The 27,167-nt window shown below is 50.2% G+C and overlaps 8 protein-coding genes across 8 annotated transcripts; 5 read left to right on the forward strand and 3 right to left on the reverse strand.

Moving 5' to 3' along the window:
- Positions 1–506: 506 nt before the first annotated feature.
- On the forward strand, positions 507–2,834 carry AUEXF2481DRAFT_46635 (uncharacterized protein; the record flags this gene model as incomplete). The annotated part of the gene is made up of 1 exon (XM_013489561.1): positions 507–2,834. One exon carries the CDS (start codon positions 507–509, stop codon positions 2,832–2,834), a length of 2,328 nt encoding a protein of 775 aa, XP_013345015.1.
- A 31-nt stretch (positions 2,835–2,865) lies between these two features.
- AUEXF2481DRAFT_639232 (uncharacterized protein) lies at positions 2,866–5,736 on the reverse strand. Its single transcript, XM_013489669.1, has 2 exons — positions 5,234–5,736; positions 2,866–5,179 (listed from the first exon to the last, which is right to left on the reverse strand). Exons 1-2 carry the CDS (start codon positions 5,611–5,613, stop codon positions 3,097–3,099), a joined length of 2,463 nt encoding a protein of 820 aa, XP_013345123.1. The 5' UTR covers positions 5,614–5,736; the 3' UTR covers positions 2,866–3,096.
- An 854-nt stretch (positions 5,737–6,590) lies between these two features.
- On the reverse strand, positions 6,591–7,306 carry AUEXF2481DRAFT_639281 (uncharacterized protein). The gene has a single exon (XM_013489670.1). It carries the CDS (start codon positions 7,049–7,051, stop codon positions 6,674–6,676), a length of 378 nt encoding a protein of 125 aa, XP_013345124.1. The 5' UTR covers positions 7,052–7,306; the 3' UTR covers positions 6,591–6,673.
- AUEXF2481DRAFT_38711 (uncharacterized protein) lies at positions 7,297–7,704 on the reverse strand. The gene is made up of 2 exons (XM_013489503.1): positions 7,526–7,704; positions 7,297–7,475 (listed from the first exon to the last, which is right to left on the reverse strand). The coding sequence occupies exons 1-2, from the start codon at positions 7,610–7,612 to the stop codon at positions 7,311–7,313; spliced, it is 252 nt and encodes an 83-aa protein (XP_013344957.1). The 5' UTR covers positions 7,613–7,704; the 3' UTR covers positions 7,297–7,310.
- Positions 7,705–10,233: 2,529 nt separating this feature from the next.
- AUEXF2481DRAFT_28400 (uncharacterized protein) lies at positions 10,234–12,429 on the forward strand (the record flags this gene model as incomplete). Its single annotated transcript, XM_013489433.1, has 2 exons — positions 10,234–10,580; positions 10,638–12,429. The coding sequence occupies 2 exons, from the start codon at positions 10,234–10,236 to the stop codon at positions 12,427–12,429; spliced, it is 2,139 nt and encodes a 712-aa protein (XP_013344887.1).
- Positions 12,430–13,526: 1,097 nt separating this feature from the next.
- On the forward strand, positions 13,527–14,800 carry AUEXF2481DRAFT_639451 (uncharacterized protein). Its single transcript, XM_013489671.1, has 2 exons — positions 13,527–14,146; positions 14,252–14,800. The coding sequence occupies exons 1-2, from the start codon at positions 13,668–13,670 to the stop codon at positions 14,406–14,408; spliced, it is 636 nt and encodes a 211-aa protein (XP_013345125.1). The 5' UTR covers positions 13,527–13,667; the 3' UTR covers positions 14,409–14,800.
- Positions 14,801–16,015: 1,215 nt separating this feature from the next.
- Positions 16,016–17,065, forward strand: AUEXF2481DRAFT_28401 (uncharacterized protein; the record flags this gene model as incomplete). Its single annotated transcript, XM_013489434.1, has 2 exons — positions 16,016–16,466; positions 16,521–17,065. 2 exons carry the CDS (start codon positions 16,016–16,018, stop codon positions 17,063–17,065), a joined length of 996 nt encoding a protein of 331 aa, XP_013344888.1.
- A 3,214-nt stretch (positions 17,066–20,279) lies between these two features.
- AUEXF2481DRAFT_639335 (uncharacterized protein) lies at positions 20,280–22,781 on the forward strand. Its single transcript, XM_013489672.1, has 3 exons — positions 20,280–21,027; positions 21,125–21,175; positions 21,270–22,781. Exons 1-3 carry the CDS (start codon positions 20,476–20,478, stop codon positions 22,659–22,661), a joined length of 1,995 nt encoding a protein of 664 aa, XP_013345126.1. The 5' UTR covers positions 20,280–20,475; the 3' UTR covers positions 22,662–22,781.
- Positions 22,782–27,167: the final 4,386 nt, after the last annotated feature.

Below are 27,167 nucleotides of genomic sequence, written 5' to 3' on the forward strand. Positions count from 1 at the left end.
GGAAGATGGATTGTCAGTGAGAGCTCCTACTGTGTTTAAGGGTGTAGTACAAGTGCGTAAAGACAGCGCGGACTCGCATCTCTTTGATATATAAGTCTAGTCAAGTTACCCCGCCTGCACACCGGAGGTCACACACGGATATAGCAGCAGTTGGAGATGTCAGCCGAAGTGTAGACATGTTTCGGGACCCCTCAATGCCGTTCGGCAACAAGACGGTTGGTCACAGCATATGGTTGCTCAGCACGGTGGAAGACAGGTTCTGACATGTGCATAGAAGAAAGTTAGATATGGTCTGGATGTCGAGGAGGAGGGGCACTGGGGCAGGGCGGTGAAGCTTGGCAGAACTTCACCGCCTTGGACCCCTAGACATTGGAGTGTTGGCCAGAGTGAATGAGTCGAATCATTTGCGCATGAACATCGCACGTCGTATTCCCGCGCCGCGCTTCCCTCTCAATTACACACATCGCACTCTCCGGCAGAGTCTCTCATTCGCCTATACCCGCACCATGGCGACCAGAGGACTGCAACCCTCGTCGGCTGACGGACAGCTCCCAAAGCTGAAAATCTACAATAGCTTCACCAGAACGAAAGACGACTTCGTGCCCATCGATCCTGCCGGCAAGAAGGTTTCCTGGTACACCTGCGGTCCTACTGTCTACGACGATGCCCACCTTGGCCATGCACGCAACTTTGTCACGACCGACATCCTCCGGCGCATCATGAAGGACTACTTTGGCTTCGACGTCAACTTCGTCATGAACTCTACCGACATTGACGACAAGATCATTCTCAGAGCCCGTCAACAATACCTCCTGGCTCGCTTCAAGAAGGACCACGCTCAAGTCGACGACAATGTCAGATCCATGGCACGCGCTGCATTCCATCACCACATCAAGAAGAACATCACCTCAATACCGACCGACACGACCCCCGAGAAGTTTGACGCTGCTGTGAAAAGCGCTCATGGCGATTACGCTGCCGATTCTGCCCTCGATCCCAAGCTACGCATGCACCTCGCAACCGCAAGTCTAGCTGCCAAAGCATTGCAAGTCACATCTGCATCATCAGAAGACTTCTACACAAAGACGGACGATATTCTGCTACCATACATCGACTCTCTGCAAGGCTCAGACATCGATTCCAACGACCACCACATCTTCCTCGCCCTGACTCAAAAGTACGAAGGCCGTTTCTTCGAAGACATGACTGCCCTCAATGTCCTGTATCCCGACACTTTGACTCGCGTCACCGAGTACGTCCCTCAGATTGTGAGCTTCGTCGAAAAGATTGTCAACAATGGATTTGCATACGCCACCACCGACGGATCTGTCTACTTTGACATTGATGCCTTTGAGAAGGCTGGATATCAATATCCCAGACTGGAGCCATGGAGCAGAAACGACAAGGCTCTGCAGGCAGAAGGCGAAGGTTCTCTTTCAACCAGTGCAACCAAACGCGGCGACAACCACTTTGCCTTGTGGAAGGCTAGCAAAGCTGGCGAGCCAAGCTGGCCTAGTCCATGGGGTCCTGGTCGTCCTGGCTGGCATATTGAGTGCTCAGTCATGGCATCAGAGGTCATTGGCAAGTCCATGGATATCCACTCTGGCGGTATCGATCTTAGGTTCCCTCATCACGAGAACGAGGTTGCGCAATCAACTGCTTACTTCTGCAACGATGGTTGGGTCAACTATTTCATGCACACCGGTCATCTTCGCATTCAGGGCATGAAGATGTCCAAGTCGCTCAAGAACTTCACCACCATCAGAGCAGCATTGGCCTCGGAGTGGACGCCGCGCACTATGCGTATCTGCTTCCTTCTCGGACCATGGCAAGACGGATTTGAAATGACTGACGATCTGTTCAAAGCTACAATCGCCTGGGAAAGCAAGATGAACAACTTCTTTCTGAAGGCAAGCGACCTTGTCAAGGATGAGACAGATTCAAGCGAGTCTTCGTCGAGTGAGACTGAGCAGCAGTTGCAAAGCTTGTTGTCAACAGCCCAGACTGAGCTGGACGCCGCTCTTCGTGACTCGTTCAACACACCCGCCGCTATGAGAATCCTCTCCGATCTCGTCACTGAATACAACTCCGTCAAGGGTCTCAGCCCTGCTGTAGTTGCATCGCTGGCAAGATGGATCACTCAAATCGTCGGCATGTTCGGCCTGGACCCTGAGAACAACCTTTCTGATTCAAAGCGTATCGGCTGGTCAGGCGTCGACATCTCAGCCTCCGCAAAAGCATACGTGTACCCTGCCTCTCAACTCCGCGATAAAGTCAGAGTGCTTGCCCGCACAGGCTCCCTCGAACACCAAACTCTTGAGCAACTCGCCGACGACACGGATATTCCGACATGCACAGACGAAGCCTCCAAGCCCTTCGCTACGGTGTCCCAACAGTTCAAGACTGATGTCAAAGACCTCGCTTCCAAGGGAGCTTCGGCCTCTGACTTGCTCACCCTGTGCGATCAGCTCCGCGACACACATCTCTGGAACCTCGGCATCTACCTCGAAGACCGCGATCAGAGCTCCGCCATGGTGCGGCCCCTCGACGCTTCTCTGGTCGCAGCGCGTGAAGAGCGTGAAGCCATCATTGCCGCCAAGAAGAAAGCCAAGGAGGCAGAAGCGGAAAGAGTAAAGGCATTGCAGGAAAAGGCCAAAATTGACCCTGCAACCATGTTCAAGACAAAGGAGTTTTCCGAGTGGGATGAGGCTGGTGTGCCGACTAAAGATGCAGAGGGTAAGGAGGTTGCGAAGAGCAGGAGGAAGAAGTTGGTCAAGGAGTGGGAGAGACAGAAGAAGGCTCATGATGAGTATTTGGCTTCGCAAAAGGCTTGAGCTTATTACAAAGAGTGACACGTTCTTGTAGAGGTGAAAAGTACAACCTGATAGCTTTCTCATCATTGTATTGGATTTGGCAGCCATGCACAAAAAGAAAAAAGGAAAAAAAAGTCTCCGAGAAAGGGAAAACAAGTGAAAAAGGTAAACATCCATGTTTTATTCCGTTGTATACAATTGTCCATGTGCAAATTTCCCCGGTCATGCTATCATTGCAAATCTATACCAAAAAAGGGCCAGAACCCATAATGATCACAAACGCTCAATCATCACGACACTTCCTCAATTCCCTGCCCATGCATCCGAGACATGCACACTCCTTCTTCTCACACCCGCCCTCACTCTGACATTCCATCATCAGCGCCCCTGGGCCTTCTCTGATAGCAGCAGCGACCGCAAAAGCCAGAGTAAGAGAGAACCTGACCCACAGCCATGGAGAGTGTCGGCTCAACATTGGTGCTTCTTGCCTCACTTTCTTGCTTCTATTCCCAATCTCTTTTGTCGTAGTTTCGAAAACACAAGAAGAAGAGGGAGATGAAGAGGAAGAGTGAGGAATACGTCGTCGTCTCAAAGGACATGGCGAACCCTCCACCTCTTCATTAGCATCAAAGCCCTCCTCCTCCTCCTCCTCCTCCTCCTCCTTTTCCCTCCTCTGCCTCTCCGCAGAAACCCTACGAGAAGAAGAAGAAGAGCGACAAGGCGACTGCATCAAAACAGCACTCTCATGCAACGAACAAGCCATCAATCTCCTCGTCGCCATCGGCCCCAACAGCGCATGCAACAAAACCCATTGAATCCTATTAACAGTCCTCGAGAGCAAAAAAGCCTGATGAGCACGTCTCACACATCTCCTGGCTAGTTTCCAGGGTGAACGTAACAGTTCCTTGACTTTTGCCAATACGCCATTGGGACGCAGAGGTGTTGGGCGGGATGAGGAAACTTGACGGGAAGGTGGGTATAGGGAGAGGCCTGTGGCTTCGGACATGCTGCGTTGATGGCGTAGTCTCATGGCGCCGGAGATGTTGCGTTGGATACTGGTGCTGTGGGAGGAAAAGTCCGGGGGCTTTGAGATTAAAGTTGCAAAGGGGGTGGGTCCTGAGGATGCGGTTTGAGAGTCTTCGTCGTGTCTAACGGCCGAGAGTTCTTCGAGAAGGTTTCGACCTAGGTTGGGTCCTATGGAGGAGTAGTCTGTTGATGTATTGTTTGAATCGCTACTTGTTTGTTGCGGAGTGGGTGTTGTATCTTCTTGGTCGGCTGAGCATGGGAGTGACATCGGTGGGTTCGTGGGTCTTGAGAAGGGTTGAAGAAGTGATGGGTCTAGTCCATCCGTGGTTGTCTTTGCCCGTCGACGTCCAGTAAGCGGACTAAACTCATGACAACTAGCTCTTCTGGGCACCAGATCAATATCTGGGAAAGGGAAGGCCCGAGGAGATTCATGAGGTTCGTGTGGAGGTGCCGAAGCGGGAATGGGTGCGAGTTGTGCAGCCGACAGGATCAAAGGCTTAGGTAGATGCGATCCACCATGGAATCTTCTCATCCTTCGATTCGGACGAGCACGGGAGGATGATGGCGGAGGCTCGTTGTTCAAGAAAAGGCTAAAATCAATGCTGTTGCGTGAAGCGTCGCTGATGATGGACTCTCGTTTAGAGGGATCCCACTCGGCATCGCTGACAGGATTATCGAAGTAGTCTTGCACGACGGGTTCGCTGTGCGGTCTGCTCTCTTCGTGCTCGTGCTGCTCAAACATGCTTGCTTGGTGCAGGGAGCCAGCAGTAGGGAAGCGATGGAAAGACAACCTCTTCTGTCTGGTACTGCGTGATTCCTTGGTAAAGGGTGGTTGAGCAAGCGGTGTCTCGGACTTGATGGGCGAAGTGACGAGCAGATGTGCAAACGTCTCCAATCTCTTCTCGAACTCGATGTTCGCGGACTCTGCAATGTCCAGAGCCTTTCTTGTTGCATCAAGTTGAGCTTGGAGTTCTTTGACCTTTTGAGCGTAGTTGTCGCTGTCGGCTTCGAGCATGTTGATCCTGGCGCGCAAGTTGTACTCGATACCATCATGTTCTTGCATGACCTGCAGCACTCGCTCATCAAATTCGGCCTCCCAGCGAGCGTTCTCTTCTTCTAGTCTCCTGATGTCTTGACCCAGCAAGCGTAATTTTTGGCCCTTTTCTTTCGTTACAGACGGCGAGGTCAACGAGGCCAATTGAGTTTGGTATACGGCGAGCTCGGACTCGAGATATGCAATGTGTTGATCAGCTTGTTCCGTGTCGGGGTTGCTCTTGTATGATTGCGTGCGTGCATGCTTCTTTCTTGACTTTGTCAAGTTGGGCGCTTCGGGCGGGAGACTGTGTGAGTTGTTAGTGTAACTCTGGTTGCGAGGCGGGGCCATCTTGTCATACCATGCTGGCGACGACTCAAAGCTCCACAGCTTCTCCTGCCCATTCTCGTCTGCAAAAATGGACAAGGCAGAGTCGTGCTTGTGTTTGTTCTTGTCTTTCCTTCGCAAACTCGAGTTGCTGACTTCTTGCAGTATGCTCGACGATCTCCCTCTTGTACTCAGATCTGTCCTGGCCGACTCTGCTTGAGGTAGATCGGAGGTGGGTGTGTTGTCTTGTGGAGCGGGCGAAGACCATGCGTCCGAGATGTTGCGCTTGGGCGTAATGTTACGATTGGGCAGGGCGCGACCGCGGAAGCCATTCTTTCGTAGTTGCAGTCGTCGATTTGCTCGTGTTGTTCCAGGCCCAGCGAGGGGAGAGGACCTCTGTTCGACCTCTTCCATGTCCAATAACAGATGCACTGATGTAGATGTGCGCAAGCTCTTCTCTCGATTCAACGACTAATGCATTGACATGTTGCACTTTCTCCGCACTGTGTCGAGGGGACAGGACACCTTGATGATCCGGCGTGTATCGCTCTCACACAAGGCCACCGATCTCCTGTTTCGTGTCTATGTTTTTCTGTAGGCGTGCAAGATGTTGTAACGATCGTCTCACTTGCTCTGGAGAAGAGAAAAACCCGAGTCGTCTATGTGGAGAAAGCGAGTGATTTGTGTTGCGTGCTTAGGGCCGAGCATTTGTTTGGATGTTTATCTTCTACTCCCCATCTCGGCTGCCGGCTGTCGTCACTTCACAGAAGGTCACGGTCATGAAAGTTTAATTTCCCTTGTGAAACGTGCTTGCTCTCGCAGACCTGCTGCACTCATCAAGCTGATTCCAAGGCAACCCGTTGCAACTGTGTCAATTTCCTGTGTCTTCATGTGAGAGATGGCCACAAATCGTACACCGTCCTTGCAATCATTCCAGAACAAAACTTGTGCTGTTTCGTATTGAGCGTGCCCCTCCACACACCGCCTTCGTCTCGCCAAGCCCCTATACACCGCCTTTATTGTCCAAACAATGTCTCGAACAACTACCTATGTTTTCACCCTAGACAATTGCTGTCCATGTGCCTCTTCTAGCCTTACACGACTCGTGTCAGACACCCTCTGCTAGATCCTTCACTACTCTCCCCTCATGCATCAGATAACAACAAACAACAATGCAGTGTCACAAGCAGCCAGCCCTCTGCACATGATCGTGCATGTGCAAACCTGCATTTCTCAATCGTCGTGGATACCGTTACTTCCATCAGCCTATCTCTATTCTCTCTATATCAAAGAGATAGGAACCCTGTAGTCAACCAATCTTTTGGTCAAGAGCCCCCACCAACGTTGAAGTCTTGGTACGTGGGCGTCTTGAAACGCTCGAGAAAAGTCTGGATTACTGGTCCGGGAGATTGGCCCTTTAACAAACGTTACATGTGATAATTGGCTAGTCATGTGCAATGGTAAAGAGCTGTCTTCATGTGCTAGAGTAGGTCAGGAGGGCTTGCCTAAGTTGGAGCACAAGACGTTGGTTTGTTGACTCTCTCTCCAGGGATTGCTCCAGTCTGGAAAATGACCGCGCCTTTCGACAGCTTGATCTCAGCTCTGTAGCGTATCGATGGAGAGTGATTCCAAGGAAGCTTCTTGACCCTGGCCCGTCAATTGTCTCTCTTCGCCAGCTTCTACTGTCGCGTATCGTCGAAGGCTCATAGGCAACCAGGTTGTAGTAGTACGCCCTTTTCACCAGAAACGGTGGACGAGCCACACGACGCCAGGCAGGCTCCTCTGCGATCTTCCTCCACATTGACGGCGGCTTACTGTTGATGAGTAACCTTTTAAAGGTATTCTCTGACATCGATTTGGTCGTCGTCACCTTGTGCTAGCTCTCACTCTCCCGCAATAGATTTGGTAAGTGAGTAACTGTGGAAATACAGAATGGATCATGTGATCAGAGCATAAGCATTCAGAGTCGTCAGTGTATGAACCAAACGGAAGCTCCGTTGACTCAAAGATGACTGTGGCTTTCCGAAGCTTGTTCTCGCCATTCACTGTCATAAAGATGTGTGAACCCGAAGAAATTATTAGGCATTGACCTTATAACCGTCCTTCGGCTCCTAACTCTTGTATATCCTATCTTTTCGAGGAACAAGTAGCTGTAGCGATATAACATGACACACAAGAGGCAGAGAAAGGTCATCAAGACACGTCCGCAGATGGATACCCATCGGAGGCTCAGTTGACTTAAAGATAAGCTGCTCTGCGGACAGCTTACTATTGCTCTGCGTAGTCGTGAATGAGGGCAAGACTCTTCTAGCATCCAGATACCTACCACGCATGCAGCATACCGTCGACACACATCAAATCCTATCACTCCGGCCACCCACATAGGTAGCAAGAAGTTGGAGCCGACGTCCATTCAAGCTTTTCCTTCACCTCGTATATACTTGCCCGCTCTCATCCGCACAGGACGCGACGCGCCAATGTTTTTGTTGTTCTGCTGAGCTGAAAGTTCCAGGTCCAGCTGCTGGACAAGAAAAAGGTTCGTGACGAACGATTGCCCCCCAGCCTCGGCGTTGAAAAGTGGCTCAGAGTTGGACACCAACCTTCTTTCGAACCGCGTGGTTAAACACTTGCCCGGTTTTTTTGTGACTTGTGAAAGGAAGTGAAGTCTAATGGGACCAGGAAGGCTTGTTGCTCGAGGAGAGGTCCTGTAAGGTGGTGGCTGGAATGAGGACCATAGCGACAAACAAATCGAGGTTTCCTTGCAATCAGCGCGAAGGACCATCCTCAGAAGTCGCATCCTGCAGAGATTACAACACGAGTGTGAGAGTCGACATTGTGAGCAAGATCAAAGTCATGATATAGTAGATGAGGCACAGTTATCATAACATGTGGCAATATGATTGGTGATTAATATTGGAGGCGTTCATGCAGCCAATAGCCAGCCAAAAATAGGCGGTTTATCGATTGGAGTATTGTTTGCTGCAAGTGTTGCGCGAGAGCGGGACGACCGCGAAAGGGGCACATCCCGTTCTCTTTTCTGCTTTTCCCAATGCTGTAACGAATTATTGTGCTCCATGATTGACGTACAATAATCCACTAGCTGTGAAAAGGCAGAGTTATCTGTGGTCAGATTGAGCCTTCTCAGAGAGTCGATGAGATGGCGACTCTCAGCAAACATCGCTGCAACTCTGAATCTTATTGTGCCTTGATGCAGCTATGCGTGATAGAGTTCAACGTACAAGGAGGTCGGACATCATCTGCCTTGATCTACAGCAAGATAGAACTCCTCTGCGGCAGAAGGTGTGCACCCGATGAGAATCTGTCAGATAATATTTGCAAAAAGACGCGCACTTCCAAGAAAAATCAGCAAGCCATGGGAGATGCAAATCAGAATGAGGCTCTTTCGGCTGTCGTTGTCTGACAAGAGTTTGTTGTACATGGTGGTGGTAGCTAACCTTGTTCACCATAGATCTCTCGGGAATACAGGGGTCAAGTCTGTTAAGATTGGACAGATTCTGGGTGAAATCGCGCGTTCAGTGCAAGATACCTGCAGCATCGAAATGTTTCTTTCGCTTGTGCAAAGAGGATGGCTTGCAAAGTGTAGACGACCCCGGGTTTACGGAGCCGGTCATGATGTAGGAATCACATCAAGAAGGTGATAAGGGTATGGTGGTTATGGCGGCAGCCAAGACAGAAGACGACAGCGAGACTACGTGTAGCGTCGCCCAGTTTCATGCAAGCCCTCACACTGCACCGGAGAAGCGGGAGCTTGTGGTCTTGTGTTTACACGGGATGGTAGACGGATTTGACAGGAAACGGATGGCAGCATTAGGGATTGCGCGTTCTGCAGAGTGAGGCTGTGACGATGAGATGAATGATCTGGAGAAGTGTGATGTGCATAGGGATGCGAAATGGACATGTTTCACGATGCTTGCGACCTTTGAGTGGACCAGTCGACGATCAAAACAAAAGATTTATGCTGCCATGTTTTGGTCGTACGGCGCAACATGTCAACTACACGGCAGACGGCAAGTTGGCGGAGCATTCGGCAGAGATGCAGAATGGGCGCAATATGGGACGCGCTGGAAAACCAGTCAGCTCCCTACAAGAAGCAGGGCATGATCCCCAGAGTAGTGTGGTGGATGCATGACGGAAAGAGAATGAAATGGAGAGTCAGTCCTAGCTGCTAGGGTGTGGCGCACCGGCCATGCAGGACTTTCAAGGAGATCTCCAGATTCAGAGGCCGGGGCTGCGTAATGCGATTGTGCTTTCCGCGGACAGAGAGACACAAGACGATGCTGTTGCAAGTAAAAGCGCAGCGTCGCGTCGCGTCCGGTATCCAAGGCAAACGCAAGCAAACAAGCGTCGACTCAACAGAAGGCCATAAACTCTCCTGCCCAGTATTTCCAGTGCCTGAATCAAGGAAGCGGCCAGTGGAGGAGCGATAACAGCGAAGAGTGGAAGGGTGTTCACATTGGAGTGCCTGGCCAATCAGCGATCGTCGGCGGGTGTTGAGGAGGCTTTTGGACTTGTTAAAGACACACGGACCTCGCCGCCGTTCGAGCCTTCAATCATCGCTGTTCCACTTGCACCATAGTGTTTGATCTTGTGCTTGGAAGCGGCCCGTTTCTCCTGCTACCGCTACGACCTCCGTCTGCTGGACGCTGTCTGGAAATTGTTCCACCACTTCTTCTTGTCGTCGTCGTCCACCTCTTCTCTCCTCCATCTCCCTCACCCCCGACCCCGGCCAACCACTCCCCCCCCCCTTTTGGCTTCGAGCAACTCAGCGTACCTCAGCTAGCCTATAGCAACCTTGTGCTCGCCGTCGACTCTTCCCAACCTCTCCCGGTCCGCCCGGCTATAATTCCAACGGCTGGTCTCGGCTTTCTCGCCTTCAGATCTTGGCTCGTTCACTAACCCTCGTCGCTCGCTGCACCTGTATTTTTCTCACGCAATACCGCCAAACTGGAAGACTACAAAGAACGCAAGTCGGAGAGCAGCCTCTCCAGTGATGCTGGTGAAGGTCTCCCAATAATGCAACAGCAACAGCAAGGTGGTGCGCGGTTGCGTCATCTGAACCCGCTGCGCCTGTTCCACAACAACTTTTCCTACCAGCAGCTTCCCTCGGACAGTCGCAACACGTCGCCCTTCACATTGCAGCCTCTCAAGCGAGTCCGATGGCCTTCACCGAGGCGCGCCGGCGAGGCCATGCGCTCTGTTCGCTGGTCTCCGCTCCGCATCCTTCTCTGGGCATTGACCTCACTGTTCGTGCTCCTGATGCTCATTGCGACTCGTCATCACCCATTCCACCATCGTCCGCCGCCAGAAAACCCGCATCCGGAAGCTAAGCCTCCTGGTTATCCTTGGGAAGAATATCAGCCGTAAGACACCCCTTCGATCTTCGATCACGACCATCGTTACTGACATGACGTCAATAGATTAAAAGCTTATTACAACGGCATCCGCACACTGGTATCTCCCAAAGAATGGGTACCTCAGAACCGCTACAACAAGTCGATCCCCGAAGGCTTCGTTGACCAGAATGAAGCCCGTGGCTTTCCCAAGCAACCCGCTTTCGAGCCCATCAAGTTGACTCCTTACCCCGACTACGCTTCGTACGAATACACTCAGAAGTATGGAAAGGTCGAGACCTGCTATATGGACGATCAGGACAAGGTCGAGGTTCCCGATGTTTACGTGTATCCTGGTCTTCCCAGAAATATGACTGTGCCCAACTTTGGCTCACACAAAGAGCTTGGAATCAGAGATGATGTTTGTTACGATAGATATGGCAGACTCGGTCCTTACGGTTATGGTTACAACGCTACAGCTGGTGGTCTTGGTCCTGGTCTTGACTCGGAAAATGTTGGTGTCGATAAGCTTTTCGAAAAGATGGGCACAGTCGACTACTCCAATGTCAACTGGGGCAAGGCCATGAAGAAGTGCCACGAAAAGAACAAGGGCCGTTTCGAAAACAAGGATGCTCATCGCAAGGTTTCCCGCCATGCCTACGTCCTTCGCATCTGGACCGGCTACAACTTCAACTACAACCAGCTCTACTCTCTTCGTGCAATGATTGCTGAACTTTCCCTCAAATCCGGTGGAGAGTACGATGTCTACTTCCTTTTGCACGTCAAGGATGAGACTCTGCCCATCTGGGCCGACAAGAGTGTTTACCAGAAGGTCATTGAACAGAACATGCCCAAGGAGTTCTGGAACATGACTGTTTTGTGGTCAGAGTCGCAACTGCTCAACTACTACCCTCCCCCCTTCGCAGAGCCCTTTGAGAATCCTTCCGGGCAGAGCGTGCACGGAGTCTACCGTTCTGCTCATTTCGCTCTCCAGTGGTTCGGCCAACAGTACCCTGACTACGACTTCTACTGGAACTGGGAAATGGATCTTCGCTACAATGGTCACTACTACGAATTCAACACTGCCATCGGTGATTGGGCTCGCAAGCAACCTCGCAAGGGCATGTGGGAAAGAGCTGAGAGATTCTGGATGCCCCAGCTCCACGGTACATATCAGAACTTCACTGACATGGTCGAACGCGAGACCCTCGAGAACGGCAAGACTCCTATATGGGGTCCTTCTGCCTTCCAGCATGATGGCCTCACTCCTTCTCCCTCAGACACGACTCCCCCCATGCCATATGACAGGGACAATTTCAAGTGGGGAGTCGGCGAAGAAGCCGATCTCATCACTTTCAACCCCATCTTCGATCCCAGTAAGACAAACTGGGTCTTCCGTCTGGACGTAACTGGCTACAACCTGCAAATGCCCCCTCCTCCTCGCCGCTGCGCTATCATTACCGTCTCACGTCTTTCAAAGCGTTTGATGGATATCATGCACGAGGAGACCTGGAAGTACCGTCACACCATGTTCCCTGAGATGTGGCCTGCATCGTGTGCCTTGCAACATGGACTCAAATCCGTCTACGCACCTCACCCCGTTTATTTCGACCGCGATTGGGATCTTGAGTACATGGACAGAATGTTCAACCGTCCCAGGATCGATGTTGATAGTCCTTTCGGATGGGGCGAGCACAACTTCATCGGCAGTTCATTTTACTACAATTCTGGATTCTCCGGAGCTCTTTGGCGCCGCTGGCTCGGTCTTCGCGAAAACAAGGAGGGTGGTACTAGGGACGAAGAGACTGGCACTGGACGTATGTGCACCCTTCCAAACCTATTTCATCCAATCAAAAGTGAGCTTGGCGAGAATAACTGAGCTTGATGGGATGACCAAGTGTTTCGACGATTAATGTATCGATTTCGGCAAACTAGAAGGTTTCCAGGCTTCTGGGATGGAGTTTTTCACTGTTTATACGCGCACGCCAACAACCCCCCTTGTATTTTTCTGTCTCCTCATTACGCCTATCATTCCCTAGGAAGAGCAAAAAGCACCCATCACTCTCTGTTCTTCTGCTGCCTTCCCCGATCAAGCGTCTCTGTTTGGGTTGTTTTTACGTCTTTTCTCGGCATGGCGTTTTTACCTCGGTCTCTCTCGCAAGGAGCTGGTTCTTGTTGCATCTTGGATTGGAGTTTGTTTTCCCGCTATTCGCTTTTCGTCATCATTCTTGCTTTTCCTACATTCTCTGTGGCTTTTGTCTAGTATTGTACATATGGACATATACTCGTGCAGGCGGCAAACGACGCATTCCGTGAAGCTTGCGCGTTGAGCAAAGACTACAGATACAGGCATCGAATCCGAACATATATTTAATACTGAACTTACGTTACTTATTCGCATTGTCTCCCTGGTCGGATATTACAGAAGCACATATGACTGTGCCTTTTTACAACTTCCAATTCGTAACGAGCGAGGGAGGGAGTAGCGACGCTTTGTGTTTCACAATGTACCTGCACCAAGCACCCAGACATCAGGTCACCGCCCCGCTAATTTATGTCCGTTGACAAGTGAAGCTTCCCAAATGATCTGTAGAAATGCACAAACAAATTCAAGTCATGAGCAACGATGTCGGAGAGAGCTATCAGATGCGTCTCTCTCGATGGACAACCTCGGATCCCTGAAAATCATCTTGCATTTCCACAGCTGTAAATCCACGGCCAAGCATGATCGAGGAGAGAGAGGCTCTGGTAACAACGTGTATACGAGCCCTATGTAAGAGCTTGGTGGAGCTATTGTAACGTGTCTCGACATCATTCATTCATCCAGTAAGCTCTGCTGCAGAAAGGCAAGATCATTTGTGTCATGTGGAAGAATCTCCTTGGAGTCCTTGTGGTGTCGTTGACTTGTAGCCCATGGTGCACGGACGTCGAATAAAAAGCGAACCTCATTGCTTGCATCAATTGCTTGCGATTCTACTGAAACTTCTCCCCGACCGCAAGTTCACCCAATTAGTCAGATTCTGAACTTTTGGACTTCGATCTTGATTAAAGTAACCCAAGCTTCTGAATTTTTCCATTACTTAAATCCGACTCCTGGTCTCTTCGGGCTCAAACGAAATGTTGGCCTTTCTAAGGAAACACATTTCGTCAAGTCTACCAAGTTCAGAGACGCTCTACCGATCTGGTCTTGTTCGGCTTTTCTCGTTTCAAGAAAATCTGTCCAAGCGTGCATCGCCCACGGAGGCCGAACTGCTGGGCATGTCAACCCGAATGCGTTATTATTATCGCAAAATGGACGATCCTGTCTGGCGCCGAGCTCGCTGCGACCGACAGTTGAAGTATTGGCATGACCGTCGCACAGATCCTGAATTTATCCAAAAAGAACAGAGGTCAAGACAAAAATACTTTGACAAACGACCCTACAAGGGGGGACCGCTTCAGCTGCCGACAACGATTAGGACTTGGTTGAATATGCTCACCGATGAGCAAAGAACGGGCCTTGCTTGGAAGACACACATTCCAGTCTTTACTTCGGAAGCTCAGGTCAGGACCTGTAGTACGTGTGAGAATACCCCCGCGAGAGGATCGAAGCTATGGTAGGTGATATTGATGTGAGGACACCCGACCCTGGATGATAATCTGAACTCAATGACAGTGTCTATATCTTTAGAGCAGTCTGCTGACTATAGCTTCAAATCCAGGTGGAAGCAAATCAACAATCAAAGCGATCACAGAGATGAGAGCCCGGAGCTTTTTGAGTGCCATAGCTGCTATGTAGCCAAAGGCATGCCGGACATCATGCCGAAGGGCCATGAAAGTCACGTCTGGGGTGAGCATCGATCGAGACCAAAACCGTAGACTCAAACACTCTGATACGATAAACACAACAAGAGGCGGAAGGCAATGAGTGGTTGGAAAATGGCAAATGACGTGGCGTCAGTCATCTCTCGGACATGATTCGAGTGCAGCAGTAAAGCCTCAGCATGAACAGTGGCTGGTCCTTGAGGAGGCACTGAATGTCAACGCCGCTTTGGCTGGAATGAGCAGGGTCATCACCCCCGCCAGAACGCGTCGTCAGTCACGATCGCGCACAGAAGCCAGACTTCGACGCGACATTTTTGTCAATTCAATCTTCCTCAACCCATCTCAATTCCAATCAGAACTTGGCATCCACTACTTTGGAAAAAGAACGGAATTCGAGATTCAGTAGCGTCGTCGCAAGCTCTTCATCTGGAGTGGATCTATCGCCAAAAGTACTGTTCGCTGTTCACCGCTTGCCTCTGGCCTCACAATCTACTCGTTCCTCCCAGACTTCCTACTTTCCACCTCAGGAAGATATTCGCGACAGCGTACACCATGTTATCCTTATACTCAAGGTTGCCCTTCTTGAGTCTCTCCGGTCCGATCGCTCGCCAATCAGTGAAGCAGGTTCTGTTTCGAGTGGTTTCCTCTAGTAGCGAAGTCAAGAAGTCCACTTTGAACCCATTGGATGAAGAGCTATTGAACGTGTCCCCTGCCATACGGTGGTACTACAGGAGTATGAGAGATCCCGAATTCCGGCGACGTAGAGCTGAGCATTATCGCCAACTCGCAGAGGTGCGTCACAGAGCGAACAGCTCGAAATACAGGAGTATTTAACAGATGGAACGCATGTCTTTCTGGATCCGTCGCTTTTCTGCGAGCGACCGTGAGGCGTTTGTTTGGAAGACGCATTTTCCTGTCGTTTGCGCCGAGAAAATAAAGAAATATTGCAGTACTTGCGAGTCGTATACTAGCAACGCCTCAAAGCTACGGTGGTGCAGAATCCCAGATACGAAGACCTATCGACCTGGAACTTTGGATATGGAATATCATCAGCCCGAAATGTTCGATTGCCACAAGTGCTACACTAAGGATGGAGTGTCACAAGCAATGCCAAAAGGTCACGAGGATCACGTTTTCGGTGGTTATAAGCGATACCCTAAGCCACTCTCCAAGCCACAACATCTGAGCAGATCCAATGCCACACAAAGTCCGGATACTGGAGGAGTTGAACCAAAACACCATAGAAGGACTACAGAAAGCACCGGATACAATCGGTCTGGATAAAGAAGAGACCAAACTGCAACACTGGTACTCCCAGTCTCCACAAAGCTTCCGAAACGCAATTGTATCACTGGCAAGATGACCCATGGTCGTATACACTGCTACATGGATCATGGACGCCTAGGGAACCAGGACACATTCGGGACCGATAATCGGATCAGCTTTAGCTTGAAATCGCAAGGACTACGAGCATAGTGGCGATGTATGTTCCTTTTTAAGCGAAAACTACGACTCAAGTTCTCATGAGACATCGTTGTCATGATAATCGCAAAGATCATGTTGTCCATCATTCTTGGCAGAATCCTTCCTCGGAGCCGCTGCGGGGAGATTGCTATCAAAACCAGATTGCACAACTCTTACGTTCTGTACGACACACTGCAATGGGAAGCACCACTTCATATTGTTCATGGATCACACATCTCGATGAAGCATATGCATATCAAGACAAGACGGGGGGAAGATGTGTCCCGCTCTTCGACGCTCTGAGGCAGCTTCTCGACGAGACTGTGCAACCGGATGAGGCAGCAATTCTCATCACTTCGTTCGTGATGTCGAATGCTGATTTCTTGGCTGTTTACTACGAGGTCATTCTAATTATTGTCAGCTCCGCTCTGAAGCTCTCGGACGAACAAGATCTCGGCAAATTAGCGAGGTTGGTACTGGCACTTTCACGATTGCCGGACGTGCGTAATGAAAGCACTGAAACACTTCATTTATCGTTCAATCACAAGACTTTAATCGTCGGATCTGGCCAAGTCATTGAAGTGGACGGTGGAAAGCTATGGGCAGATCTCCCTCAATTCGAAGCTGGACTTGGCGATTCCATGTACGGTATGCAAACCGCTTCCTTAAGTCGATATTTCATCTTCTAACGTATCTCGTTAGGTGTCACGGGCTACATCAATGACGGAGAAGCGGAACACATCGCAGAGCAACAGTGGACAAGCCAAAACACCTTTGCCGCTTTCCTCTACCAAGGCAATAGCGCTTCGCCTTGCGATTTCGGCTTCCTATCACTCTATGCTTTCCGTACCATCGTCTACTCATTAGAGTATGATCCAACCACCGCAAAAGGAATCGATTCTCTACACAACCTGAGATCTGCTTGTAGGTGGATTTTGATTGCTGGTGAAGAATTGTGGACGGAGACGATGCAAAGTCGTTGCTTTGCATCTGCTGGGCCTATGCGAGTTTGTGAGGAGGGGTATGAGGATAATCATGGCCGGAACAGCGTTACTGTCCGGCGATGGCTGGCATGGGCTAGGAGGCTAGATGACTTGGCGGATGGTAATATGATTGAGGATGAACTGAATGAGCTAGCAAGAGCAGCTGCGGATCGTATCAAAGATCTCGAGAAGTACTGGGTGTTCGATGATGTCGAAGCCGAGACAGAGGAAAGAGCGACTGCATCAGAGCCAGAAGTAAAGTAAAGACGCGACTTCCAGACCAAGAAAAGCATATCGTCAAAGTGGCAGGAGCATGTGCATAGACATGAACGCCCCTCTCGCACATGCAGCAACGACGAACTGCACCTCAAGCACTTGATCATTTTTTACGTGGTCACAGTGCAGTCCCTTTCCAACTGATCCATAAAAATAACCCGACATCATCGTGCCGAAACCCTGCCCATTCACGCTTTCATACCCTGGAAGAGAAGCTGGAGTGGAATGACATCGACGTGTTCTGGTTGTTCCTCGGTCAAGGTTAGGTGAAGCTATCGTCAGCACAGGCAGCAAAGCAATTAGGTCAGTAACTCTTCTCTCTGGTCTCAACACACAAGTTAGAGCAGCTTTGCAGTGCTTCACACGCGCTATAAGAAGAACGATGCAGTGGAGAGTCGTCAGGTTAAGTGACCTGTGTTGCCTCCTATCCTGCCCACAGTCCTGCTGTATTCGTTTCTTCCGGGAGACGCTCATGAACTTCATTTGCGACTTGGAGAGTGGATCGTTTGTGAGGATCCACCTTATCTGGTCGGGTGTTCGATTCAATTGAACGAATCGTCTAGACTAAGGCTAATATAGGTAGCGCACTCTCATAAACACATCAGTTAGTCATTTGAACCATGAACCTATATTTCATCGGACTCTGACTGTGTTGCCGAGATTGGCAATGAGATTGTTGCAAGGGCTTGCTTTATCTTAATCAGTTGGTGCTCATCTGTATATGTATATGTGTGTGTGGGCTGCAACTCGAGATCTAGTCTAGAGTACCGTTCCTGAGCGAGAGAGATTCACAATGCAAGGAGTAAGAATATCATGCAAGGGAAACTTTCATCCTAGACCTCAGTATAAAAGAGCAAGATCCCTTGCCATCTTACAGCACTTTCATCCCAAATCTACATCTCCTACAGTGATCTTGTTCGAGAGTGCGAGTAGAGGTATTGTAGCTGCTGTGTGTATCTTTGACTGGTCGGGTTATGAAATCGGCCGCCGACGTGACAAGAGAGGTCTCGACATCTTCCAACCTAGATATGCTCCATGTGCTGCGTATAGACAAGTTGATCATGGTTGCGTGTGTAGGAGCCATGAATTAGTCTTGCGTTATCGACCCGAAGGGGCTTCTCGACATATATAGATGCTCATTTAGCTTCGTCATTCTCGAGTTGTTTGCTTATCTCTCCACATCGCCGCAGATGATTGCTAGGCAGAAGCGACCAGAGCCCCGTAAAGAGGATGTCTAAGAGTTGTGTTAGTGCAAAATAGCTAGGTGGGCGTTCTTTTACATGGATAAGGAAAGAGTGAGGTTTGCATGGACTTGTTTTACATGGCTCAGCAATTGAACGATGCGGCCGTAACAGTGAAGAGGGATATAAGACGAGGCTATTGTTGCTAGATGATGAAGAAAGAGGTAAAGTGATGACGATTGCAGGGATGGTAAGGAAGGTGGTCTTACTCAGGCTATTGTAATGCTTTTCAAGCTTCGAAAGACATACCATCAGCCTACTGTTATTTCGTACCATTCATACAGCACGTTCTTTGTCCAAATTTATCGGCCTGAGGGAGCTATTGAAGCACAGTCTTGATAAAGACGGTAAAGACGGCTGCATTCCCAGACTGTAATGAGTGGTGGCTTTTGTAAGTCCCGCTCTCAACGAACTGTCACTCCAAGCAGACCGTTGACGAGTTGCCAGGATGTTGTAAACTCACATTAAGCCTCAATCCGGGCTTTGTTTACTACCAGTATCGAACAGGTAGAGGTGAGAGGTCCGCGTCCACGCCATCAATAGATGAGCCCCGGATTATAGCAAGGAACGGAGCGACCCCTTTCAAGTCTGCTCATGCATGAACATGAGGCCTTTTGGGTGTTTCGTGTGAACGGCGAGATGAAAGTCGTAAGCAAGCAGAGCCGAAAAGGTGGTCGCTTGGCTGAGAAACGCGGCTATCGAATGCGGGATGATGCAAATGCCAAGGTTAGCGGCGCCCTGAACGTCATCAAAAATGCAGGGTTCACGTCATTTTTTTCCGTCAAGCTGCCGGCTTTCCAGGAACAAAGCGAAAGGTCCCGAAAGGCGACATGGCGTTCAATTGACAGTCAGCAGGAGGGATGGCATGTCAAGGCTTGGGAACCAAGATCTCTCGAAGTTGTATGTTTGGCCCATCACTTGACTTTTGGAAGGAAGGACGGCTAGCGACGGAGGTGAAGGAGGCTGGTCGGTTCTAGGCTCTGACTCGGTACACGAACGCACCATCAGGGTCTTGTCATAGACCAGCTCGAAAGTGGAGTAAAATAGGTGTCTTTTGCGATGATTGCGAAAGCGCTGGGCAGGTCTGTTATGGAAAAGCGGAGCCCGCTGTTCCCGGAGGAGAGGCAGTGAGGAAAGGAAAGCAAAAAACGGCCGGCGCGCGGCGGGCGCCAACTGTCTTTCTCGACATCATCCTGTAGAGCTACACCTCCATGTATATGACCTCAACTGCTGTGGCTGTTCGTCTTCTCTCTGCCTAGTGCACTCTTTTCTCTCTTCATAAAACATCCGTTTCCGCCTCATTGTCCAGCCTCCGGCCCGTCAAGCCAACGAACACGCCCGGCAATCGCGAACGAGTAACGAAACGAGCAAAACGGGGGAGCAAAGACAATCGCCAGCCCACTTCGAAGGATCACTTACCTCACTCACTCTTCACTGTGCAACAACAGGGCATAAGGATCTCGTCTTCTTTAGATTAGGACCCCCTTCGCGACGCACAAGCAACCCCTGCAAGGACAAGTCGTCGATCGGCGGTCGTCTTTACCATGTGGAAAATCGAGGTTAGTGAATTCCCCCCTGCTCGCAAGCAACTTTCCTGCCCATATTGTGGTGTTCATTGCCCGCGTTCCCCCTCCAAGCTTCTACGGGATGGCATGTTTCGACAGGCCTCTCGCTGGCAGTCTTTATCATGAACATCATCAAGGTCGTCATCACCTGATCGGAATGGTGATTGGCCCATGCTGAGGCGATGGGCTCGTGTGTCATTCCTTCCAAAAACAAAAAACAAAGCACTTTGCGTGGATGACAGCCTTGACCCCGGAGCAAGAGCGATCCGACGTCATCAAACCCTATGATGCAGTTGCTCGTCTAACCTCTTGCTCCAAGCCTGCATCCACCCCGACTTCCCATCTATCCCTCATCCTCCCTTCCACGCTACCCGCTTGATAATCATCCCCTCCTTCACTATCACGTTTCTTGTGCTTTGCTCAAAGGCTTAGCTGCTTACACAACCACCCACCCATCTTTACACCTCACCTGCATCCATTGCCTTACACGTCGCAATTCTTTAATTCTTGTTGTCCTTTTTCCCAAAAGGAAACACACCCGCCTCGATTGCGTTCAACATCACCACCCCACAACAACCCCGACTAATCAACCATGTCGACGATACAGAATCTTAAGAACTTCATCCGCCACGGCAAGCAGGCGCGGGACCAGAACCCAAAGTCGCCGCCTGACCAACCTGCCGTGTCTAATGTTCACGCCCAACGTCACCACAACACCCAACACAATTCACCAAGACAACAAGAGCAAAGGCATCATGACCAATATGCCATGAGTGATCCCAACGTCTACGCCCACCAACCTCTGCAAGCAAATGCCCCTCAAGGCGACTTCTCAGCAGCTGCCATCGACAACCGCAACGTCGCTGCTAAGGCCGGTGCTGCCGCCGGTCAAGCTGTCGACAAGCAACATAAGAAGGAGCAAGCTAGAAAGGATGTCGACCCAGATGTGCTTGAGCGCATCGTTGCAGAGGAGCGTGAGGCTAAGGGCAAGCTTCCCAGATACCCCGGACTGGAGAGATGGAACCTCGTCGAGAAAATGGGCGACGGCGCCTTCAGTAATGTCTACCGTGCAAGAGACACCCAAGGTGTCTACAACGAAGTCGCCATCAAGGTTGTGAGAAAGTTCGAGATGAACTCAACCCAGGTACGTGTCTGCGATCCTTCCTTGCTTTTTTCCTCATACTCTTTATCTTTCTTTCAACCTGTTGTATATGCAGCCGCCAACCGTGCTTGTGGAATAGGGCGACAAGGTTCTTCATCCGGATTTCAAGAAGACGCCCAAGGGAGTGGAGGTGCGCCAAACCCTTTTCTTTATGCTTTCGTATCTCCTTGCAATCACCCTCAAGAAGATATCTGCTCGACAGACACTGACTTGTTCCCTTACAGCGTGCCAACATCCTCAAGGAAGTTCAAATCATGCGTCAACTAGACCACCCCAATATTGTCAAGCTTGTTGAATTCTCAGAGGCTCGTCAATACTACTACATCGTTCTCGAGCTCTGCCCCGGTGGTGAGCTTTTCCACCAGATCGTCCGTCTCACCTACTTCAGCGAGGACCTGTCAAGACACGTCATCGTTCAGGTTGCAAAGGCTCTTCAGTACATGCACGAGGAGGCTGGTGTCGTTCACCGTGATATCAAGCCCGAGAACTTGCTCTTCTACCCTACACCTTTCATCCCCACCAGAAACCCTAAGCCCAGAGGTCCCGATGACGAGGACAAGGCTGATGAGGGAGAGTTCATCAAGGGTGTCGGTTCCGGTGGTATTGGTCTGATCAAGGTTGCCGACTTTGGTCTTTCCAAGGTCATCTGGGACAGCCAGACCATGACTCCTTGCGGAACTGTTGGTTACACTGCCCCCGAGATTGTCAAGGATGAGCGTTACTCCAAATCTGTCGACATGTGGGCTCTTGGTTGTGTTCTTTACACTCTTCTTTGCGGTTTCCCTCCATTCTACGACGAGAGCATTCAGGTCCTCACCGAGAAGGTCGCCAAGGGACAGTATACCTTCCTGTCTCCTTGGTGGGACGACATCTCAAAGTCTGCCCAGGATCTTGTTTCGCACTTGTTGACCGTCGACCCTGACAAGCGTTACGACATCAACCAGTTCCTCGACCACCCCTGGATTCGTGAGTCTGACGAAGTCACCAACGCTGCTGCCGACGCTCCTCCTCTCGCTACTCCTCTCTACAAGCAACCTCACTCTGCCGACATGGACTCCAAGACCCCTCTCCAGCCCAACTTCGCGTACCTCGACGAGACTCCCGGTGCTGGAAAGCGCATGGACTTCCGTTCCCCTGGTGCTGTCAACTTGCGTGAGGTCTTTGATGTTTCTTACGCTGTCCATCGCCAAGAAGAGGAAGGTAAGCGCCGCAAGAACTTCAAGCAAGGATACCGTGGTGCTACTGGTCTCAACTCGCTCAACGCACTTGATGAGGATGAGGATGATGAGTACGGTCAATCGCAACCCTACGACGCCTCTTCGGCAAACCCTCCGGCCAAGGTCCCCAAGTCTGGCGCACCTGATGTCACTAGCGTCGAACGTCAAATGCGTAACACCTCGTTGTCAGCTGCTGCTCAAGCTCGCCAGCAGGCCGCTCCTCGCACCCAACCCCAAGAGAAGGGCTACGGCCAACACAGTGCAGCTGTCGCAGCTGCAGCTAAGCGCCAGGTTAAGAACCGTGGTGCCTTCGAGTTGAGTCTGGACAACGCCACACTATTGGGCCGTCGCAAGAAGCCCGAGCCCAGCAAGATGAGAGAGCAGCTTACTGTGCAGTAAAGCTGAGCAGGACGACGATTCCATTTAATGTTATACACTTCTTTGTCATGACGACCGACGTTTCCACATGGAAAGGAAAAAAGGGAACCGGTCACTACATTTTCCATCAAGGGTCGCGACACAAGCGAATCACACCCTTTCCTGTTTTTTTTTTAGCTACTACTTTTGACTAGGATAACGACATGCGGCGAAATCATGAGAAACTAGGGATGGTGGGTTCTTTGTGTTTTCTCTTGCTCTCTACTGTTTTATCATAACAAGGTCAGGGAGATGAATATCATAGATTGAGAGCGCGAGATACGAATGGCATATTTCAACCTTTGCATTGGGACTTTTTATCTTTCCATCATACCTTTCCCCGTCCTTGTTTAACTTTGTGTTCCTGTCATGTGTCCACCTGCTTGCTAGAGTTGACCTTGATTTGTACATCTTTAAGCTATGCGATATTGAGTAGGCTAGACGGTGATGGTGCTTGTGGTCTGCTCATTGTCTTTCCTGCGAAACAGGGCTATGTGAGACACGGCAACACAAATTCCAGTCGCTGGCAGACCACCATGATGGAGAGCACTCTCGTGCTGGATGAATGCTCAAAACCACGAGTACTGCCGTGAGAAGTGAGGTACAAGAAGAAGGAGCCGAACATTTACAACTTGGGTGGTGATGTCTGAGCTGTTTGCTATAACAATATTTGGTAGTCATTGTCAACTGTTCTTTCACCGTATCTATTGGTTTAAGACCACTAACACTGAGTACCCGAGACATGTTATGCTATAGAGAACACTGTAGACTTGGTTTGTGGTGATTAAGCTGGATCGTGAGATCTGTATTGCCGACAATGTTTTTTTGTCCAGGGTCGTAGGTCTCGCGAGAACTACATTTGGATCATTCGAGGTCATCAACCTTTCGACTTTTCTTAAACCTTTGTCCAAGCTATTGTTGGAACTAGTGAGTGCAAGACTTAAGTTGTATACAGTAAGAAGACCCGGATCTATATATCTACTCTACTACAATGACTGAGACTGTCTCAAAGACCCTGCTTGCAAATGCTGGTCTTGTAGAGGCTTCTAGCTAATAGGCACAAAGGCTTCTTCGACTAGCACTCCATTGAGTCTTTTCTAGAATCCAACAGCTATCATAACTGGGAGACTGAGGGTAGGAGACGGAGGTTAGGAGACTGATAGTTGCTTCTAATCACGCTCATTAGAGTGTTGCTTCTGGGTCACGAATGACTGGAAGGTATCATCTTGAATCCTCAGGGCCCGTTCTATCAAGGTTGTGGTGCGATTCTAAGAAGTTCGATACAAGCAATGGTATCTGCGAGTTGGTAATAGAGAACAGAGACCAGCGACCAGAGACCAGAGACTGTAGGTACAGTGAAAGAGGATGAAGTTTGGGAGCGTACGAAATGCGATGTGACGAGGCGGGAGCTCTCTGAAATGAGTCTGCTATTCATGATTCATCAACGACGAACTTATCGACTTACTTGTACATTGGCAACGAAGATCAAGTTACCACAGGAACAGCACTGAAAGCTTAGGGTATAGTGGAGAACGTGCTAGATGGTTGACGTCTGCACCTCTGAGGCAGATCAGAGCTCGAGAGTGTGCTGTGAGCAAGCGCAAAGCTTTTCGTAGATGATGTGGTCGAGAACGAGATCGTTCAATGTTGATGCTCTTAGGGAAGAGGCTTGGTTCTCCAAAGCGACTGTGCACCTGGGTATCCCAGTTTATCGTCCAGGCGCGGGGGGTTCGAGTCGACGGAGGAGAAGCGCAGGCTTCGTATCTTCGACGTCAAAATTCACGCTGATGTCTTTCGAGATTGTGTGACAAGGTCATGATCTGCGACAAGAGATACACCTTGTAACATGTGCGGTCACAGACATCGTTGACGTCGTTGATGTCGTTTGACTGACCCGGAAGGTCTACGTCGCGGTCCAAAAAGATGTGAGGAGGCAAAGCCAGCAGCAAATACTCTGGCTTCTCTTTTGAATCAACGAAGGAAGAAGGGACGGAAAGAATCGTGGGAGGAAGCTTTGATAGCCATCGGAGGCAGTGGTGTACGAAGGCAAGAGTCTTTGCTACTGCCGTTACGAGTGTGCTCTCTTCAAGTGCAATATCCATCTCGTGTGAAGCCGTAACGGTGCATCTTGCCTCTGAGTGATAAAGGAATGTGTGACTAGCACATCTTCTCGTGGGTTCTTACGAGGCACTTTGAGTGATTGATGGAAGGACTGCGTCTTTGCGAAGGGTGTGCTTAGCGGCGTGTTGCCTTGCAGCGTCGTGCGGGTTTCTGTTTGAATCGAGGCTGGATCAGGCACTGAAAGTGAGCGATCTTGGGTTCGATGGGGGTAGTAGCGCCGGTGGTCCTAGCTGCCAGTCAGTCGTGCTGTATCGTAAGCGATTGAAGAGCTCATAGGCTTCGTTCGTTTCCAAAGTTCGCTCTCTAACTCTAGTTCAGTGGCAGGTCTGTCAAGACAAGATAGCGTGTCTCGCTTCGTCAAGACGGAAGGCAGAAGCGTGTGAGTCAGCCGATAGCCATCAGTGGGTACAGCATGTGATGGTGGCGATGATGATAGCGTAACAGTACAAATGAGATACAGCTGCTGTATGCCAGACTCGCCAAAATACTGCTTTGATGATCGAACTAGCTGCTGACCACTGCAAGGAATGCACTCTCCACCTGAGAGTAGATGCAGGCAGCGTCTCGATCACAACTTTGCTTGTGAAGGGCTTGCGGTGTCCTGGCTGGTCGATCGTGCTGCCGGAAACCTATTTCCAAAAGCTTGTGCCATCTGGACAAATAATCAGGAGTGTCAACCACGCTACTGATAGCCACAACAGGGAGCCGGCTGAGAGTGACCCGCCTTTCTGTATAATTGCGTACATATCAACGGGGAGGATCGAACAATAGAGTAGACTACAGGCAGTATAGCCAAATGCGGTATAGGACAATGGTAAGCTTTGCTGGATGAGATTAGAGAAGATAGTGGATCAGTTCTGAGCCAGTCAAACATGGAGCCTGAGGGTAGATGGTCGATGCATCACTGTTCGCGCCTAAGAAGGAGGAACATATGTGGCTTGGTATGGTCCCCCCTAGTTCCTTGATCCCGCCAAACGATTGCGTGACTTCAGTACTCGAGTAGCTCTCAATTGATTGTTGTATATCGAATGGCGCTCTGAATATCTTTGATCTTTGATCATTGTCCACTGCCATTGCTCACTCTCGCATCTTATCGACCCTTGTCCACATACAAAGGTCCTCTCTGGCAGCGATTAGGAAGCTTGAATACACTGGGGAGGGCATGGCGCGCCAGACCGGTTCCGGCGGAAGAAGTGTTCACCAAAGGTTTGGTCATCTCGTAGCGGTTACCCTGAGTAAAACCGTTGCAGGCTCTCAGAATATGGTCGAGGCCATCGGAAAAGCGCCAATGCCACGAAACGTACTGGATAGTGTGTTTGAGTGTTGGGTACAGATCAGAGCTCGGACAGAGCGATCGTCTTCAGTGACGGCAGAAGATGGGTCAAGGTCAAGACAGCGACGTAGTATTTCGAGCTACCTCAAGCTCGAAAGAACCAATCAATGGCAAGATGAAGTTGTGTGCGCAAGCTGTGGGATACCCGCCGCGGAGACGGTATTGATGACTTTGGAGAGTGATCGCACGATGGTACTTAGGGAGGGTATCAATGTGACACAATTCTACCGAACGTGATCCACCCTGGAAGCGCCCTGTGTCACACTATCCGTCATGAACTACATTTGACCCCTTGCCAGGAATAGAGACTTCCGCCAAGGATCGATGGTCCGATCTTGAACGCGCGGTCATGAAGATGGCTGTTCATGCTCGGAGTACTGCTCAAGACCTAGTGCCAGCAGAAAAAGGGCCAACTCTTGACGTTAATCTACAGACGGATCCTTCCGAAACTATGGTCGAAGACCACCTGTAGGAAGTATTCAGGAGTACTGAAGTCAGCATAGAAGAGCTTGTTTCGGAAGGTGCTTGAGATTGCATGCAGCCACCTAAGGTTTCCCACCCAGCAGCAAATATAGGGTTCCAACGGCAGCATGTCGTCAAAGTCTAGGCTAGAACGTGAGTTTTACTGAGGATGAGCGGAAGGACTGAAGTTGCGATGTACTGTTCATAATTCGGAGGGCGAGTGGCCGAATATACCGTCCTTTGCCGCAGCCCTACTTCTGACGTGAGAGCCTCTTGCCATTATCCGCCACTCACCGCAGTTAAATTTTAGCCACAAACCCTATTGTATAAAAACAGCGTTTGAAGTAAGTTCGGTCGATGGTCAGCAAGGTGCAGACAGCCCTACAACAGGAAAGGCTAGACATCTCGTCCTCGGGTCTTCCCAGCACCACTGCCTGGGAGGAAGCCATGCGTAGAAATTGTGTTGACCTCCAAGAGCAATACTTAGGATGAACTCCCTCAATTTTTCGGAAGGTTGTCATCCCAAATCTAGCGGGTGCTCCACCTCGAACAAATCGAGCGGTGAACATGTT

This window comes from Aureobasidium subglaciale, assembly GCF_000721755.1.
Source record: "Aureobasidium subglaciale EXF-2481 unplaced genomic scaffold scaffold_7, whole genome shotgun sequence".
Lineage (NCBI taxonomy): Eukaryota > Fungi > Ascomycota > Dothideomycetes > Dothideales > Saccotheciaceae > Aureobasidium > Aureobasidium subglaciale.